The sequence below is a fragment of the Salmo salar genome, chromosome ssa26 (genome assembly GCF_905237065.1).
Source record: "Salmo salar chromosome ssa26, Ssal_v3.1, whole genome shotgun sequence".
Taxonomy (NCBI): domain Eukaryota; kingdom Metazoa; phylum Chordata; class Actinopteri; order Salmoniformes; family Salmonidae; genus Salmo; species Salmo salar.
In genome coordinates, this window is record NC_059467.1 from 47,381,331 (window position 1) to 47,397,226 (window position 15,896).

Below are 15,896 nucleotides of genomic sequence, written 5' to 3' on the forward strand. Positions count from 1 at the left end.
GCAAATGAGAACTTGTTCTCAACTAGCCTACCTGGTTAAATAAAGGTGAAATAAATAAATAAATAGCTGTTTAGCAGTTAATCACAATAGAAACATTCTACATTAACCCATAGCTGTTTAGTGGTTAATTACAATAGAAACATTCTACATTAACCCATAGCTGTTTAGTGGTTAATCACAATAGAAACATTCTACATTAACCCATAGCTGTTTAGTGATTAATCACAATAGAAACATTCTACATTAACCCATAGCTGTTTAGTGATTAATCACAATAGAAACATTCTACATTAATCCATAGCTGTTTAGTGGTTAATTACAATAGAAACATTCTACATGAACCCATAGCTGTTTAGTGGTTAATTACAATAGAAACATTCTACATTAACCCCCATTTTATTGAGGTGTGATCTCCTTTATTGAGTTATCTCTCTCTCTCCCTGTCCTTCCCTCCCTCTCCCTTTCCCCTCCTTCCGTCCCCTCTCCTTCATTCCTTTCCTCTCCCTCTCCCCTCCTTCCGTGTCCTCTTCTTCATTCCTTCCCCCTCTCTCTCTCCCTCCCCCTCTCCTTCTCTCCCCCTCCCTCCCCCACTCCCTCCCTCCCTCCCTCCAGGTCTGTTTAGCAGGTATCCTGAGGAGGACTATGAGTCTTTCCCCCTGCCTGAGTCCGTGTCTCTGTTCTGTCTGCCCATGGGGGCCACCATCGAGGCCTGGCCGGCCCAGACCAAATACTCCCTGCCTGTCTTCTCCACCTTCGTACTGACCGGATCCTCTGGAGAGAAGGTAACACACACATGAGCGTTCATGCAGGCAGGCAGGCATGCACACACACACACACACACACACACACACACACACACACACACACACACACACACACACACACACACACACACACCACACACACCTAACCTTTCGAGAATGGTTATTCCACCATGCACACCCGTCCACATGCACGCAGTAGGTCCAAGGAATGTTATCTTAACAAACAAACACGCACACACACACACTCTCACACACGTGGACACACATACACACACTCTCACACACGTGGACACACATACACACACTCTCACACACGTGGACACACATACACACACTCTCACACACGTGGACACACATACACACACTCTCACACACGTGGACACACATCCACACCTCCGGGAACACTTATACCTCCTACATACACACATGCAGCTAACCTCCAAGGAATGTTATCCCACCGAACACACACACACACTGACACACACACACACCTACGCATTGTATTTACTATGGATCCCCATTAGTTCCTGCCAAGGCAGCAGATACTCTTCCTGGGGTTTATTATGGATCCCCATTAGTTCCTGCCAAGGCAGCAGATACTCTTCCTGGGGTTTATTATGGATCCCCATTAGTTCCTGCCAAGGCAGCAGATACTCTTCCTGTGGTCTAAACACATTAAAGCACTTACATCACACATAAAACTAAAGATATGGTGTGTGTAATACCACCATACAATAATATTACACTGTACGTGTGCTAGCGTGTGTGTGTGTGCGTGCGTGCGTGTGCGTGTGCGTGTGTGTGTGTGTGTGTGTGTGTGGTTAATTTAGGGGTTAATTACAATAGTAATTAACCACTGGGACTGTGTCTCTTCACAGTCCCCGCTGTTCCATAAGGTCTTATTTTATCTGTTTTATTTATTTATTTGATTCTACTTCTTGCATCAGTTACCTGATGTGGAATAGAGTTCCATGTAGTCATGGCTCTACGTAGTACTGTGCGCCTCCCATGTTCTGGACTTGGAGACTGTGATGAGACCTCTGGTGGCTTGTCTACCTCTTGTGGCAGACATTGACACATTAACACACAACAACAGCTGAGGAGGCCTCAGCCAAAACATTACCCATACTGGGGCACCAGGAAACCACGGTGACGCACAGCACTCGCCAGCAGTGAAAGTGGGTCACACACACACACACACACACACACACACACACACACACACACACACACACAAGAATGAAATGGAACAGATACAACCAGAAATAGATAGGCAGTCACAGCTGGATCTTGGCTTCAAAGAGTAACCACAAAGGAGAAACACCACAGTGACAGGCAGCAAGGTAACAGCTAGCTAATAGCTAGCTAGCATATCTGTAAACACCACAGTGACAGGCAGCAAGGTAACAGCTAGTAGCTAGCTAGCTTATCTGCAAACACCACAGTGACAGGCAGCGGGGTAACAGCTAGCTAGTAGCTAGCTAGCATATCTGTAAACACCACAGTGACAGGCAGCAAGGTAACAGCTAGCTAGTAGCTAGCTAGCTTATCTGTAAACACCACAGTGACAGGCAGCAAGGTAACAGCTAGTAGCTAGCTAGCTTATCTGTAAACACCACAGTGACAGGCAGCAAGGTAACAGCTAGCTAGTAGCTAGCTAGCTTATCTGTAAACACCACAGTGACAGGCAGCGGGGTAACAGCTAGCTAGTAGCTAGCTTATCTGTAAACACCACAGTGACAGGCAGCGGGGTAACAGCTAGCTAGTAGCTAGCTAGCTTATCTGTAAACACCACAGTGACAGGCAGCAGGGTAACAGCTAGCTAGTAGCTAGCTAGCTTATCTGTAAACACCACAGTGAGAGGCAGCGGGGTAACAGCTAGCTAGTAGCTTGATTGAGCTTGCCTAGGCTTAGTGGACCTATTGAATACTAGCTAAAATACAACCCCGTCTCTGGGGTCTGAAAGTGGAGCTATGTGGTGAAACCCAGGTCTGAATAAAACTAATAGGACCTGAACCCAGGTCTGAATTAAACTAATAGGACCTGAACCCAGGTCTGAATAAAACGAATATGACCTGAACCCAGGATAGCTACGGTAGCGCCCGGGCTTAAAACGACCAGGGGTCAAAACGACAGCCGACATGCAACCACTCTGTTTGGTTCTGTCTGTCTCTTGGCTGACCCAACCGTGTGTGTGTGTGTGTGTGTGTGTGTGTGTGTGTGTGTGTGTGTGTGTGTGTGTGTGTGTGTGTGTGTGTGTGTGTGTGTGTGTGTGTGTGTGTGTAGGTGAGCTGTGTTTTCCTGGCCAAGGTCATAGAGACAGTCAGGAGGTCCTGGTGTCCTGCTTCTCATTCTGCTCACAGACCAGGCTTCCCTTTAAACTGAGCATGTCAGCCGCTGACCCAGACATTTACTAACACAAAGTATGAACACTTTACAGCATACAGGACAGTGCATTCTGTCCACACAGGCAGTACACACCCCCTGACTGAAGGCTGTTCTGTACTAGACTATACCCCCTGACTGAAGGCTGTTCTGTACTAGACTATACCCCCTGACTGAAGGCTGTTCTATACTAGACTATACCCCCTGACTGAAGGCTGTTCTATACTAGACTATACCCCCTGACTGAAGGTTGTTCTGTACTAGACTATACCCCCTGACTGAAGGCTGTTCTATACTAGACTATACCCCCTGACTGAAGGCTGTTCTGTACTAGACTATACCCCCTGACTGAAGGCTGTTCTGTACTAGACTATACCCCCTGACTGAAGGCTGTTCTGTACTAGACTATACCCCCTGACTGAAGGCTGTTCTGTACTAGACTATACCCCCTGACTGAAGGCTGTTCTATACTAGACTATACCCCCTGACTGAAGGCTGTTCTGTACTAGACTATACCCCCTGACTGAAGGCTGTTCTGTACTAGACTATACCCCCTGACTGAAGACTGTTCTGTACTAGACTATACCCCCTGACTGAAGGCTGTTCTGTACTAGACTATACCCCTGACTGAAGGCTGTTCTATACTAGACTATACCCCCTGACTGAAGGCTGTTCTGTACTAGACTATACCCCCTGACTGAAGGCTGTTCTGTACTAGACTATACCCCCTGACTGAAGGCTGTTCTGTACTAGACTATACCCCCTGACTGAAGGCTGTTCTGTACTAGACTATACCCCCTGACTGAAGACTGTTCTATACTAGACTATACCCCCTGACTGAAGGTTGTTCTGTACTAGACTATACCCCCTGACTGAAGGCTGTTCTATACTAGACTATACCCCCTGACTGAAGGCTGTTCTATACTAGACTATACCCCCTGACTGAAGGCTGTTCTGTACTAGACTATACCCCCTGACTGAAGGCTGTTCTATACTAGACTATACCCCCTGACTGAAGGCTGTTCTGTACTAGACTATACCCCCTGACTGAAGGCTGTTCTGTACTAGACTATACCCCCTGACTGAAGGCTGTTCTGTACTAGACTATACCCCCTGACTGAAGGCTGTTCTATACTAGACTATACCCCCTGACTGAAGGCTGTTCTGTACTAGACTATACCCCCTGACTGAAGGCTGTTCTATACTAGACTATACCCCCTGACTGAAGGCTGTTCTATACTAGACTATACCCCCTGACTGAAGGCTGTTCTATACTAGACTATACCCCCTGACTGAAGGTTGTTCTGTACTAGACTATACCCCCTGACTGAAGGCTGTTCTATACTAGACTATACCCCCTGACTGAAGGCTGTTCTGTACTAGACTATACCCCCTGACTGAAGGCTGTTCTATACTAGACTATACCCCCTGACTGAAGGCTGTTCTGTACTAGACTATACCCCCTGACTGAAGGCTGTTCTGTACTAGACTATACCCCCTGACTGAAGGCTGTTCTATACTAGACTATACCCCCTGACTGAAGGTTGTTCTGTACTAGACTATACCCCCTGACTGAAGGCTGTTCTGTACTAGACTATCCCCCCTGACTGAAGGCTGTTCTATACTAGACTATACCCCCTGACTGAAGGCTGTTCTATACTAGACTATACCCCCTGACTGAAGGCTGTTCTGTACTAGACTATACCCCCTGACTGAAGGCTGTTCTATACTAGACTATACCCCCTGACTGAAGGCTGTTCTGTACTAGACTATACCCCCTGACTGAAGGTTGTTCTGTACTAGACTATACCCCCTGACTGAAGGCTGTTCTATACTAGACTATACCCCCTGACTGAAGGCTGTTCTGTACTAGACTATACCCCCTGACTGAAGGCTGTTCTGTACTAGACTATACCCCCTGACTGAAGGCTGTTCTGTACTAGACTATACCCCTTTCTGGGAACAGTTAGTAAATGACCTAAATACAGTAGGAGATCAGAAAAGCCTTTTGGCTGTGATCCAGACTGTATATTATGATGTTATGTGATCTGTCTCTACGAGCATAATACTGGGTTTCCAGGAATCAAACTGCTCTGTGTTTGTCTCTAGGATTATGCTAGATTTACAATGTGTAGAGAGAGAAGGTAAAAACACAGAGAGCTGGTACAAGGTCAGGTATAGACAGAGAGGGTAAAGACAGAGGGAGGGTAACCTAGCTGGTACAAGGTCAGATATATTTATTGCTTTTTAAATGTTCAGGGATTTTTCTGCATAGAAAATGATTGGGCGGGCCTCTTAAGTCCAAAGAGGGCTCCTTGCCAAGCCCCAGGCCACGCCCACCACCGAAGTCCCTTTTTGATCCGGAGAAAACCCTGATTCTTATTGAAGTTTCACTGAGAAGCACGATGGTTAATGGTTGATTATGGTGCATATATTATGGTGCCTTTCCAACCGCTCTGCTAAAAACCGCTCCTCGCTCACAGGAAGAAAAAAATCTAGCTGCTCCAAATTCCCTCCATTCATTATAATCACCATTTAACCAACACCCATCTATTGTTGTGACTACCTGGACCTACCATTTAACCAACACCCATCTATTGTTGTGACTACCTGGACCTACCATTTAACCAACACCCATCTATTGTTGTGACTACCTGGACCTACCATTTAACCAACACCCATCTATTGTTGTGACTACCTGGACCTACCATTTAACCAACACCCATCTATTGTTGTGACTACCTGGACCTACCATTTAACCAACACCCATCTATTGTTGTGACTACCTGGGCCTACCGTTTAGTTTTGAAGTATTGAAACCAAACCATATGATTTGAATGAAATATATTTTAATAAACAACATGAAAAGGTGACTGAGAAGCGCTCATCATTTCAAATAGGCTGCATGTCATATTAAACAGCATATAAACACTCTGAATAGGATACATGTCATATTAAACAGCATATACACACTCTGAATAGGCTACATGTCATATTAAACACCATATAAACACTCTGAATAGGATACATGTCATATTAAACAGCATATACACACTCTGAATAGGCTACATGTCATATTAAACACCATATAAACACTCTGAATAGGATACATGTCATATTAAACACCATATAAACACTCTGAATAGACTACATGTCATATTAAACACCATATAAACACTCTGAATAGGATACATGTTAAACAACATATAAACACTCTGAATAGGATACATGTCATATTAAACAGCATATAAACACTCTGAATAGGCTACATGTCATATTAAACAGCATATAAACACTCTGAATAGGTTACATGTCATATTAAACAGTATATAAACACTCTGAATAGACTACATGTCATATTAAACAGCATATAAACACTCTGAATAGGTTACATGTCATATTAAACAGCATATAAACACTCTGAATAGGTTACATGTCATATTAAACACCATATAAACACTCTGAATAGGATACATGTTAAACAACATATAAACACTCTGAATAGGATACATGTCATATTAAACACCATATAAACACTCTGAATAGGCTACATGTCATATTAAACACCATATAAACACTCTGAATAGGATACATGTCATATTAAACAGCATATAAACACTCTGAATAGACTACATGTCATATTAAACACCATATAAACACTCTGAATAGGATACATGTTAAACAACATATAAACACTCTGAATAGGATACATGTCATATTAAACAGTATATAAACACTCTGAATAGGATACATGTCATATTAAACAGCATATAAACACTCTGAATAGGATACATGTCATATTAAACAGTATATAAACACTCTGAATAGGATACATGTCATATTAAACAGCATATAAACACTCTGAATAGGATACATGTCATATTAAACACCATATAAACACTCTGAATAGGCTACATGTCATATTAAACACCATATAAACACTCTGAATAGGCTACATGTCATATTAAACAGTATATTAACACTCTGAATAGGCTACATGTCATATTAAAAAGTATATAAACACTCTGAATAGGATACATGTCATATTAAACACCATATAAACACTCTGAATAGGCTACATGTCATATTAAACACCATATAAACACTCTGAATAGGATACATGTCATATTAAACACCATATAAACACTCTGAATAGGATACATGTCATATTAAACACCATATAAACACTCTGAATAGGCTACATGTCATATTAAACACCATATAAACACTCTGAATAGGATACATGTCATATTAAACACCATATAAACACTCTGAATAGGCTACATGTCATATTAAACAGCATATAAACACTCTGAATAGGATACATGTCATATTAAACAGCATATAAACACTCTGAATAGGCTACATGTCATATTAAACACCATATAAACACTCTGCATAGACTACATGTCATATTAAACAGTATATAAACACTCTGAATAGGATACATGTCATATTAAACAGCATATAAACACTCTGAATAGGGTACATGTCATATTAAACAGTATATAAACACTCTGAATAGGATACATGTCATATTAAACAGTATATAAACACTCTGAATAGGCTACATGTCATATTAAACACCATATAAACACTCTGAATAGGCTACATGTCATATTAAACAGTATATAAACACTCTGAATAGGATACATGTCATATTAAACAACATATAAACACTGACTAGGATACATGTCATATTAAACAGTATATAAACACTCTGAATAGGATACATGTCATATTAAACACCATATAAACACTCTGAATAGGATACATGTCATATTAAACAGTATATAAAGACTCTGAATAGGATACATGTCATATTAAACACCATATAAACACTCTGAATAGGATACATGTCATATTAAACAGTATATAAACACTCTGAATAGGATACATGTCATATTAAACACCATATAAACACTCTGAATAGGATACATGTCATATTAAACAGTATATAAACACTCTGAATAGGATACATGTCATATTAAACACCATATAAACACTCTGAATAGGATACATGTCATATTAACCACCATATAAACACTCTGAATAGGATACATGTCATATTAAACAGTATATAAACACTCTGAATAGGATACATGTCATATTAAACACCATATAAACACTCTGAATAGGATACATGTCATATTAAACAGTATATAAACACTCTGAATAGGTTACATGTCATATTAAAAGGTATATAAACACTCTGAATAGGATACATGTCATATTAAACAGTATATATACACTCTGAATAGGTTACATGTCATATTAAACAGCATATAAACACTCTGAATAGGATACATGTCATATTAAACAGCATATAAACACTGACTAGGATACATGTCATATTAAACAGCATATAAACACTCTGAATAGGCTACATGTCATATTAAACACCATATAAACACTCTGCATAGACTACATGTCATATTAAACAGTATATAAACACTCTGAATAGGATACATGTCATATTAAACAGCATATAAACACTCTGAATAGGATACATGTCATATTAAACAGTATATAAACACTCTGAATAGGATACATGTCATATTAAACAGTATATAAACACTCTGAATAGGCTACATGTCATATTAAACACCATATAAACACTCTGAATAGGATACATGTCATATTAAACAGCATATAAACACTGACTAGGATACATGTCATATTAAACAGCATATAAACACTCTGAATAGGCTACATGTCATATTAAACACCATATAAACACTCTGCATAGACTACATGTCATATTAAACAGTATATAAACACTCTGAATAGGATACATGTCATATTAAACAACATATAAACACTGACTAGGATACATGTCATATTAAACAGTATATAAACACTCTGAATAGGATACATGTCATATTAAACACCATATAAACACTCTGAATAGGATACATGTCATATTAAACAGTATATAAAGACTCTGAATAGGATACATGTCATATTAAACAGTATATAAACACTCTGAATAGGATACATGTCATATTAAACAGTATATAAACACTCTGAATAGGATACATGTCATATTAAACACCATATAAACACTGAATAGGATACATGTCATATTAAACACCATATAAACACTCTGAATAGGATACATGTCATATTAAACACCATATAAACACTCTGAATAGGATACATGTCATATTAAACAGTATATAAACACTCTGAATAGGATACATGTCATATTAAACAGTATATAAACACTCTGAATAGGCTACATGTCATATTAAACACCATATAAACACTCTGAATAGGATACATGTCATATTAAACAGTATATAAACACTCTGAATAGGATACATGTCATATTAAACACCATATAAACACTCTGAATAGGATACATGTCATATTAAACAGTATATAAACACTCTGAATAGGATACATGTCATATTAAACACCATATAAACACTCTGAATAGGATACATGTCATATTAAACAGTATATAAACACTCTGAATAGGTTACATGTCATATTAAAAGGTATATAAACACTCTGAATAGGATACATGTCATATTAAACAGTATATATACACTCTGAATAGGTTACATGTCATATTAAACAGCATATAAACACTCTGAATAGGATACATGTCATATTAAACAGCATATAAACACTGACTAGGATACATGTCATATTAAACAGTATATAAACACTCTGAATAGGATACATGTCATATTAAACTGTATATAAACACTCTGAATAGGATACATGTCATATTAAACAGCATATAAACATCTGAATAGGATACATGTCATATTAAACACCATATAAACACTCTGAATTGGATACATGTCATATTAAACACCATATAAACACTCTGATGTGGAATAGAGTTCCATGTAGTCATGGCTCTACGTAGTACTGTGCGCCTCCCATGTTCTGGACTTGGAGACTGTGATGAGACCTCTGGTGGCTTGTCTACCTCTTGTGGCAGACATTGACACATTAACACACAACAACAGCTGAGGAGGCCTCAGCCAAAACATTACCCATACTGGGGCACCAGGAAACCACGGTGACGCACAGCACTCGCCAGCAGTGAAAGTGGGTCACACACACACACACACACACACACACACACACACACACACACACACACACACACACACACACACACAAGAATGAAATGGAACAGATACAACCAGAAATAGATAGGCAGTCACAGCTGGATCTTGGCTTCAAAGAGTAACCACAAAGGAGAAACACCACAGTGACAGGCAGCAAGGTAACAGCTAGCTAATAGCTAGCTAGCATATCTGTAAACACCACAGTGACAGGCAGCAAGGTAACAGCTAGTAGCTAGCTAGCTTATCTGCAAACACCACAGTGACAGGCAGCGGGGTAACAGCTAGCTAGTAGCTAGCTAGCATATCTGTAAACACCACAGTGACAGGCAGCAAGGTAACAGCTAGCTAGTAGCTAGCTAGCTTATCTGTAAACACCACAGTGACAGGCAGCAAGGTAACAGCTAGCTAGTAGCTAGCTAGCTTATCTGTAAACACCACAGTGACAGGCAGCGGGGTAACAGCTAGCTAGTAGCTAGCTTATCTGTAAACACCACAGTGACAGGCAGCGGGGTAACAGCTAGCTAGTAGCTAGCTAGCTTATCTGTAAACACCACAGTGACAGGCAGCAGGGTAACAGCTAGCTAGTAGCTAGCTAGCTTATCTGTAAACACCACAGTGAGAGGCAGCGGGGTAACAGCTAGCTAGTAGCTTGATTGAGCTTGCCTAGGCTTAGTGGACCTATTGAATACTAGCTAAAATACAACCCCATCTCTGGGGTCTGAAAGTGGAGCTATGTGGTGAAACCCAGGTCTGAATAAAACTAATAGGACCTGAACCCAGGTCTGAATTAAACTAATAGGACCTGAACCCAGGTCTGAATGAAACGAATATGACCTGAACCCAGGATAGCTACGGTAGCGCCGGGCTTAAAACGACCAGGGGTCAAAACGACAGCCGACATGCAACCACTCTGTTTGGTTCTGTCTGTCTCTTGGCTGACCCAACCGTGTGTGTGTGTGTGTGTGTGTGTGTGTGTGTGTGTGTGTGTGTGTGTGTGTGTGTGTGTGTGTGTGTGTGTGTGTGTGTGTGTGTGTGTGTGTGTGTGTGGTAGGTGAGCTGTGTTTTCCTGGCCAAGGTCATAGAGACAGTCAGGAGGTCCTGGTGTCCTGCTTCTCATTCTGCTCACAGACCAGGCTTCCCTTTAAACTGAGCATGTCAGCCGCTGACCCAGACATTTACTAACACAAAGTATGAACACTTTACAGCATACAGGACAGTGCATTCTGTCCACACAGGCAGTACACACCCCCTGACTGAAGGTTGTTCTGTACTAGACTATACCCCCTGACTGAAGGCTGTTCTATACTAGACTATACCCCCTGACTGAAGGTTGTTCTGTACTAGACTATACCCCCTGACTGAAGGCTGTTCTGTACTAGACTATACCCCCTGACTGAAGGCTGTTCTATACTAGACTATACCCCCTGACTGAAGGCTGTTCTGTACTAGACTATACCCCCTGACTGAAGGCTGTTCTGTACTAGACTATACCCCCTGACTGAAGGCTGTTCTATACTAGACTATACCCCCTGACTGAAGGCTGTTCTGTACTAGACTATACCCCCTGACTGAAGGCTGTTCTGTACTAGACTATACCCCCTGACTGAAGGCTGTTCTATACTAGACTATACCCCCTGACTGAAGGCTGTTCTGTACTAGACTATACCCCCTGACTGAAGGTTGTTCTGTACTAGACTATACCCCCTGACTGAAGGCTGTTCTATACTAGACTATACCCCCTGACTGAAGGCTGTTCTGTACTAGACTATACCCCTGACTGAAGGCTGTTCTGTACTAGACTATACCCCCTGACTGAAGGCTGTTCTGTACTAGACTATACCCCCTGACTGAAGGCTGTTCTGTACTAGACTATACCCCCTGACTGAAGGCTGTTCTGTACTAGACTATACCCCCTGACTGAAGGCTGTTCTGTACTAGACTATACCCCCTGACTGAAGGCTGTTCTATACTAGACTATACCCCCTGACTGAAGGCTGTTCTATACTAGACTATACCCCCTGACTGAAGGCTGTTCTGTACTAGACTATACCCCCTGACTGAAGGCTGTTCTGTACTAGACTATACCCCCTGACTGAAGGCTGTTCTATACTAGACTATACCCCCTGACTGAAGGCTGTTCTATACTAGACTATACCCCCTGACTGAAGGCTGTTCTATACTAGACTATACCCCCCTGACTGAAGGCTGTTCTATACTAGACTATACCCCCTGACTGAAGGCTGTTCTATACTAGACTATACCCCCTGACTGAAGGCTGTTCTGTACTAGACTATACCCCCTGACTGAAGGCTGTTCTATACTAGACTATACCCCCTGACTGAAGGCTGTTCTGTACTAGACTATACCCCCTGACTGAAGGTTGTTCTGTACTAGACTATACCCACTGACTGAAGGTTGTTCTGTACTAGACTATACCCCCTGACTGAAGGCTGTTCTGTACTAGACTATACCCCCTGACTGAAGGCTGTTCTGTACTAGACTATACCCACTGACTGAAGGTTGTTCTGTACTAGACTATACCCCCTGACTGAAGGCTGTTCTATACTAGACTATACCCCCTGACTGAAGGCTGTTCTGTACTAGACTATACCCCCTGACTGAAGGCTGTTCTGTACTAGACTATACCCCCTGACTGAAGGCTGTTCTATACTAGACTATACCCCCTGACTGAAGGCTGTTCTATACTAGACTATACCCCCTGACTGAAGGCTGTTCTATACTAGACTATACCCCCTGACTGAAGGCTGTTCTATACTAGACTATACCCCCTGATTGAAGGCTGTTCTATACTAGACTATACCCCCTGACTGAAGGCTGTTCTATACTAGACTATACCCCCTGACTGAAGGCTGTTCTATACTAGACTATACCCCCTGACTGAAGGCTGTTCTATACTAGACTATACCCCCTGACTGAAGGCTGTTCTGTACTAGACTATACCCCCTGACTGAAGGCTGTTCTGTACTAGACTATACCCCCTGACTGAAGGCTGTTCTATACTAGACTATACCCCCTGACTGAAGGCTGTTCTGTACTAGACTATACCCCCTGACTGAAGGCTGTTCTGTACTAGACTATACCCCCTGACTGAAGGCTGTTCTGTACTAGACTATACCCCTTTCTGGGAACAGTTAGTAAATGACCTAAATACAGTAGGAGATCAGAAAAGCCTTTTGGCTGTGATCCAGACTGTATATTATGATGTTATGTGATCTGTCTCTACGAGCATAATACTGGGTTTCCAGGAATCAAACTGCTCTGTGTTTGTCTCTAGGATTATGCTAGATTTACAATGTGTAGAGAGAGAAGGTAAAAACACAGAGAGCTGGTACAAGGTCAGGTATAGACAGAGAGGGTAAAGACAGAGGGAGGGTAACCTAGCTGGTACAAGGTCAGATATATTTATTGCTTTTTAAATGTTCAGGGATTTTTCTGCATAGAAAATGATTGGGCGGGCCTCTTAAGTCCAAAGAGGGCTCCTTGCCAAGCCCCAGGCCACGCCCACCACCGAAGTCCCTTTTTGATCCGGAGAAAACCCTGATTCTTATTGAAGTTTCACTGAGAAGCACGATGGTTAATGGTTGATTATGGTGCATATATTATGGTGCCTTTCCAACCGCTCTGCTAAAAACCGCTCCTCGCTCACAGGAAGAAAAAAATCTAGCTGCTCCAAATTCCCTCCATTCATTATAATCACCATTTAACCAACACCCATCTATTGTTGTGACTACCTGGACCTACCATTTAACCAACACCCATCTATTGTTGTGACTACCTGGACCTACCATTTAACCAACACCCATCTATTGTTGTGACTACCTGGACCTACCATTTAACCAACACCCATCTATTGTTGTGACTACCTGGACCTACCATTTAACCAACACCCATCTATTGTTGTGACTACCTGGACCTACCATTTAACCAACACCCATCTATTGTTGTGACTACCTGGACCTACCATTTAACCAACACCCATCTATTGTTGTGACTACCTGGGCCTACCGTTTAGTTTTGAAGTATTGAAACCAAACCATATGATTTGAATGAAATATATTTTAATAAACAACATGAAAAGGTGACTGAGAAGCGCTCATCATTTCAAATAGGCTGCATGTCATATTAAACAGCATATAAACACTCTGAATAGGATACATGTCATATTAAACAGCATATACACACTCTGAATAGGCTACATGTCATATTAAACACCATATAAACACTCTGAATAGGATACATGTCATATTAAACACCATATAAACACTCTGAATAGACTACATGTCATATTAAACACCATATAAACACTCTGAATAGGATACATGTTAAACAACATATAAACACTCTGAATAGGATACATGTCATATTAAACAGCATATAAACACTCTGAATAGGCTACATGTCATATTAAACAGCATATAAACACTCTGAATAGGTTACATGTCATATTAAACAGTATATAAACACTCTGAATAGACTACATGTCATATTAAACAGCATATAAACACTCTGAATAGGTTACATGTCATATTAAACAGCATATAAACACTCTGAATAGGTTACATGTCATATTAAACACCATATAAACACTCTGAATAGGATACATGTTAAACAACATATAAACACTCTGAATAGGATACATGTCATATTAAACACCATATAAACACTCTGAATAGGCTACATGTCATATTAAACACCATATAAACACTCTGAATAGGATACATGTCATATTAAACAGCATATAAACACTCTGAATAGACTACATGTCATATTATACACCATATAAACACTCTGAATAGGATACATGTTAAACAACATATAAACACTCTGAATAGGATACATGTCATATTAAACAGCATATAAACACTCTGAATAGGATACATGTCATATTAAACACCATATAAACACTCTGAATAGGCTACATGTCATATTAAACACCATATAAACACTCTGAATAGGCTACATGTCATATTAAACAGTATATTAACACTCTGAATAGGCTACATGTCATATTAAAAAGTATATAAACACTCTGAATAGGATACATGTCATATTAAACACCATATAAACACTCTGAATAGGCTACATGTCATATTAAACACCATATAAACACTCTGAATAGGATACATGTCATATTAAACACCATATAAACACTCTGAATAGGATACATGTCATATTAAACACCATATAAACACTCTGAATAGGCTACATGTCATATTAAACACCATATAAACACTCTGAATAGGATACATGTCATATTAAACACCATATAAACACTCTGAATAGGCTACATGTCATATTAAACAGCATATAAACACTCTGAATAGGATACATGTCATATTAAACAGCATATAAACACTCTGAATAGGCTACATGTCATATTAAACACCATATAAACACTCTGCATAGACTACATGTCATATTAAACAGTATATAAACACTCTGAATAGGATACATGTCATATTAAACAGCATATAAACACTCTGAATAGGATACATGTCATATTAAACAGTATATAAACACTCTGAATAGGATACATGTCATATTAAACAGTATATAAACACTCTGAATAGGCTACATGTCATATTAAACACCATATAAACACTCTGAATAGGCTACATGTCATATTAAACAGTAT

The 15,896-nt window shown here is 40.3% G+C and overlaps 1 protein-coding gene across 10 annotated transcripts in view; it reads left to right on the forward strand.

Annotated features, from left to right (window-relative positions):
* Positions 1–15,896, forward strand: part of LOC106587766 (C-myc promoter-binding protein) — a 265,908-nt gene that overhangs the window by 77,761 nt on the left and 172,251 nt on the right. For all 10 annotated transcript variants that reach the window (XM_045709140.1, XM_045709144.1, XM_045709141.1 and 7 more), the window contains exon 5: positions 613–782. In XM_045709140.1, the coding sequence (XP_045565096.1) occupies positions 613–782 (170 nt within the window). The remainder of the gene's footprint in view (positions 1–612; positions 783–15,896) is intronic.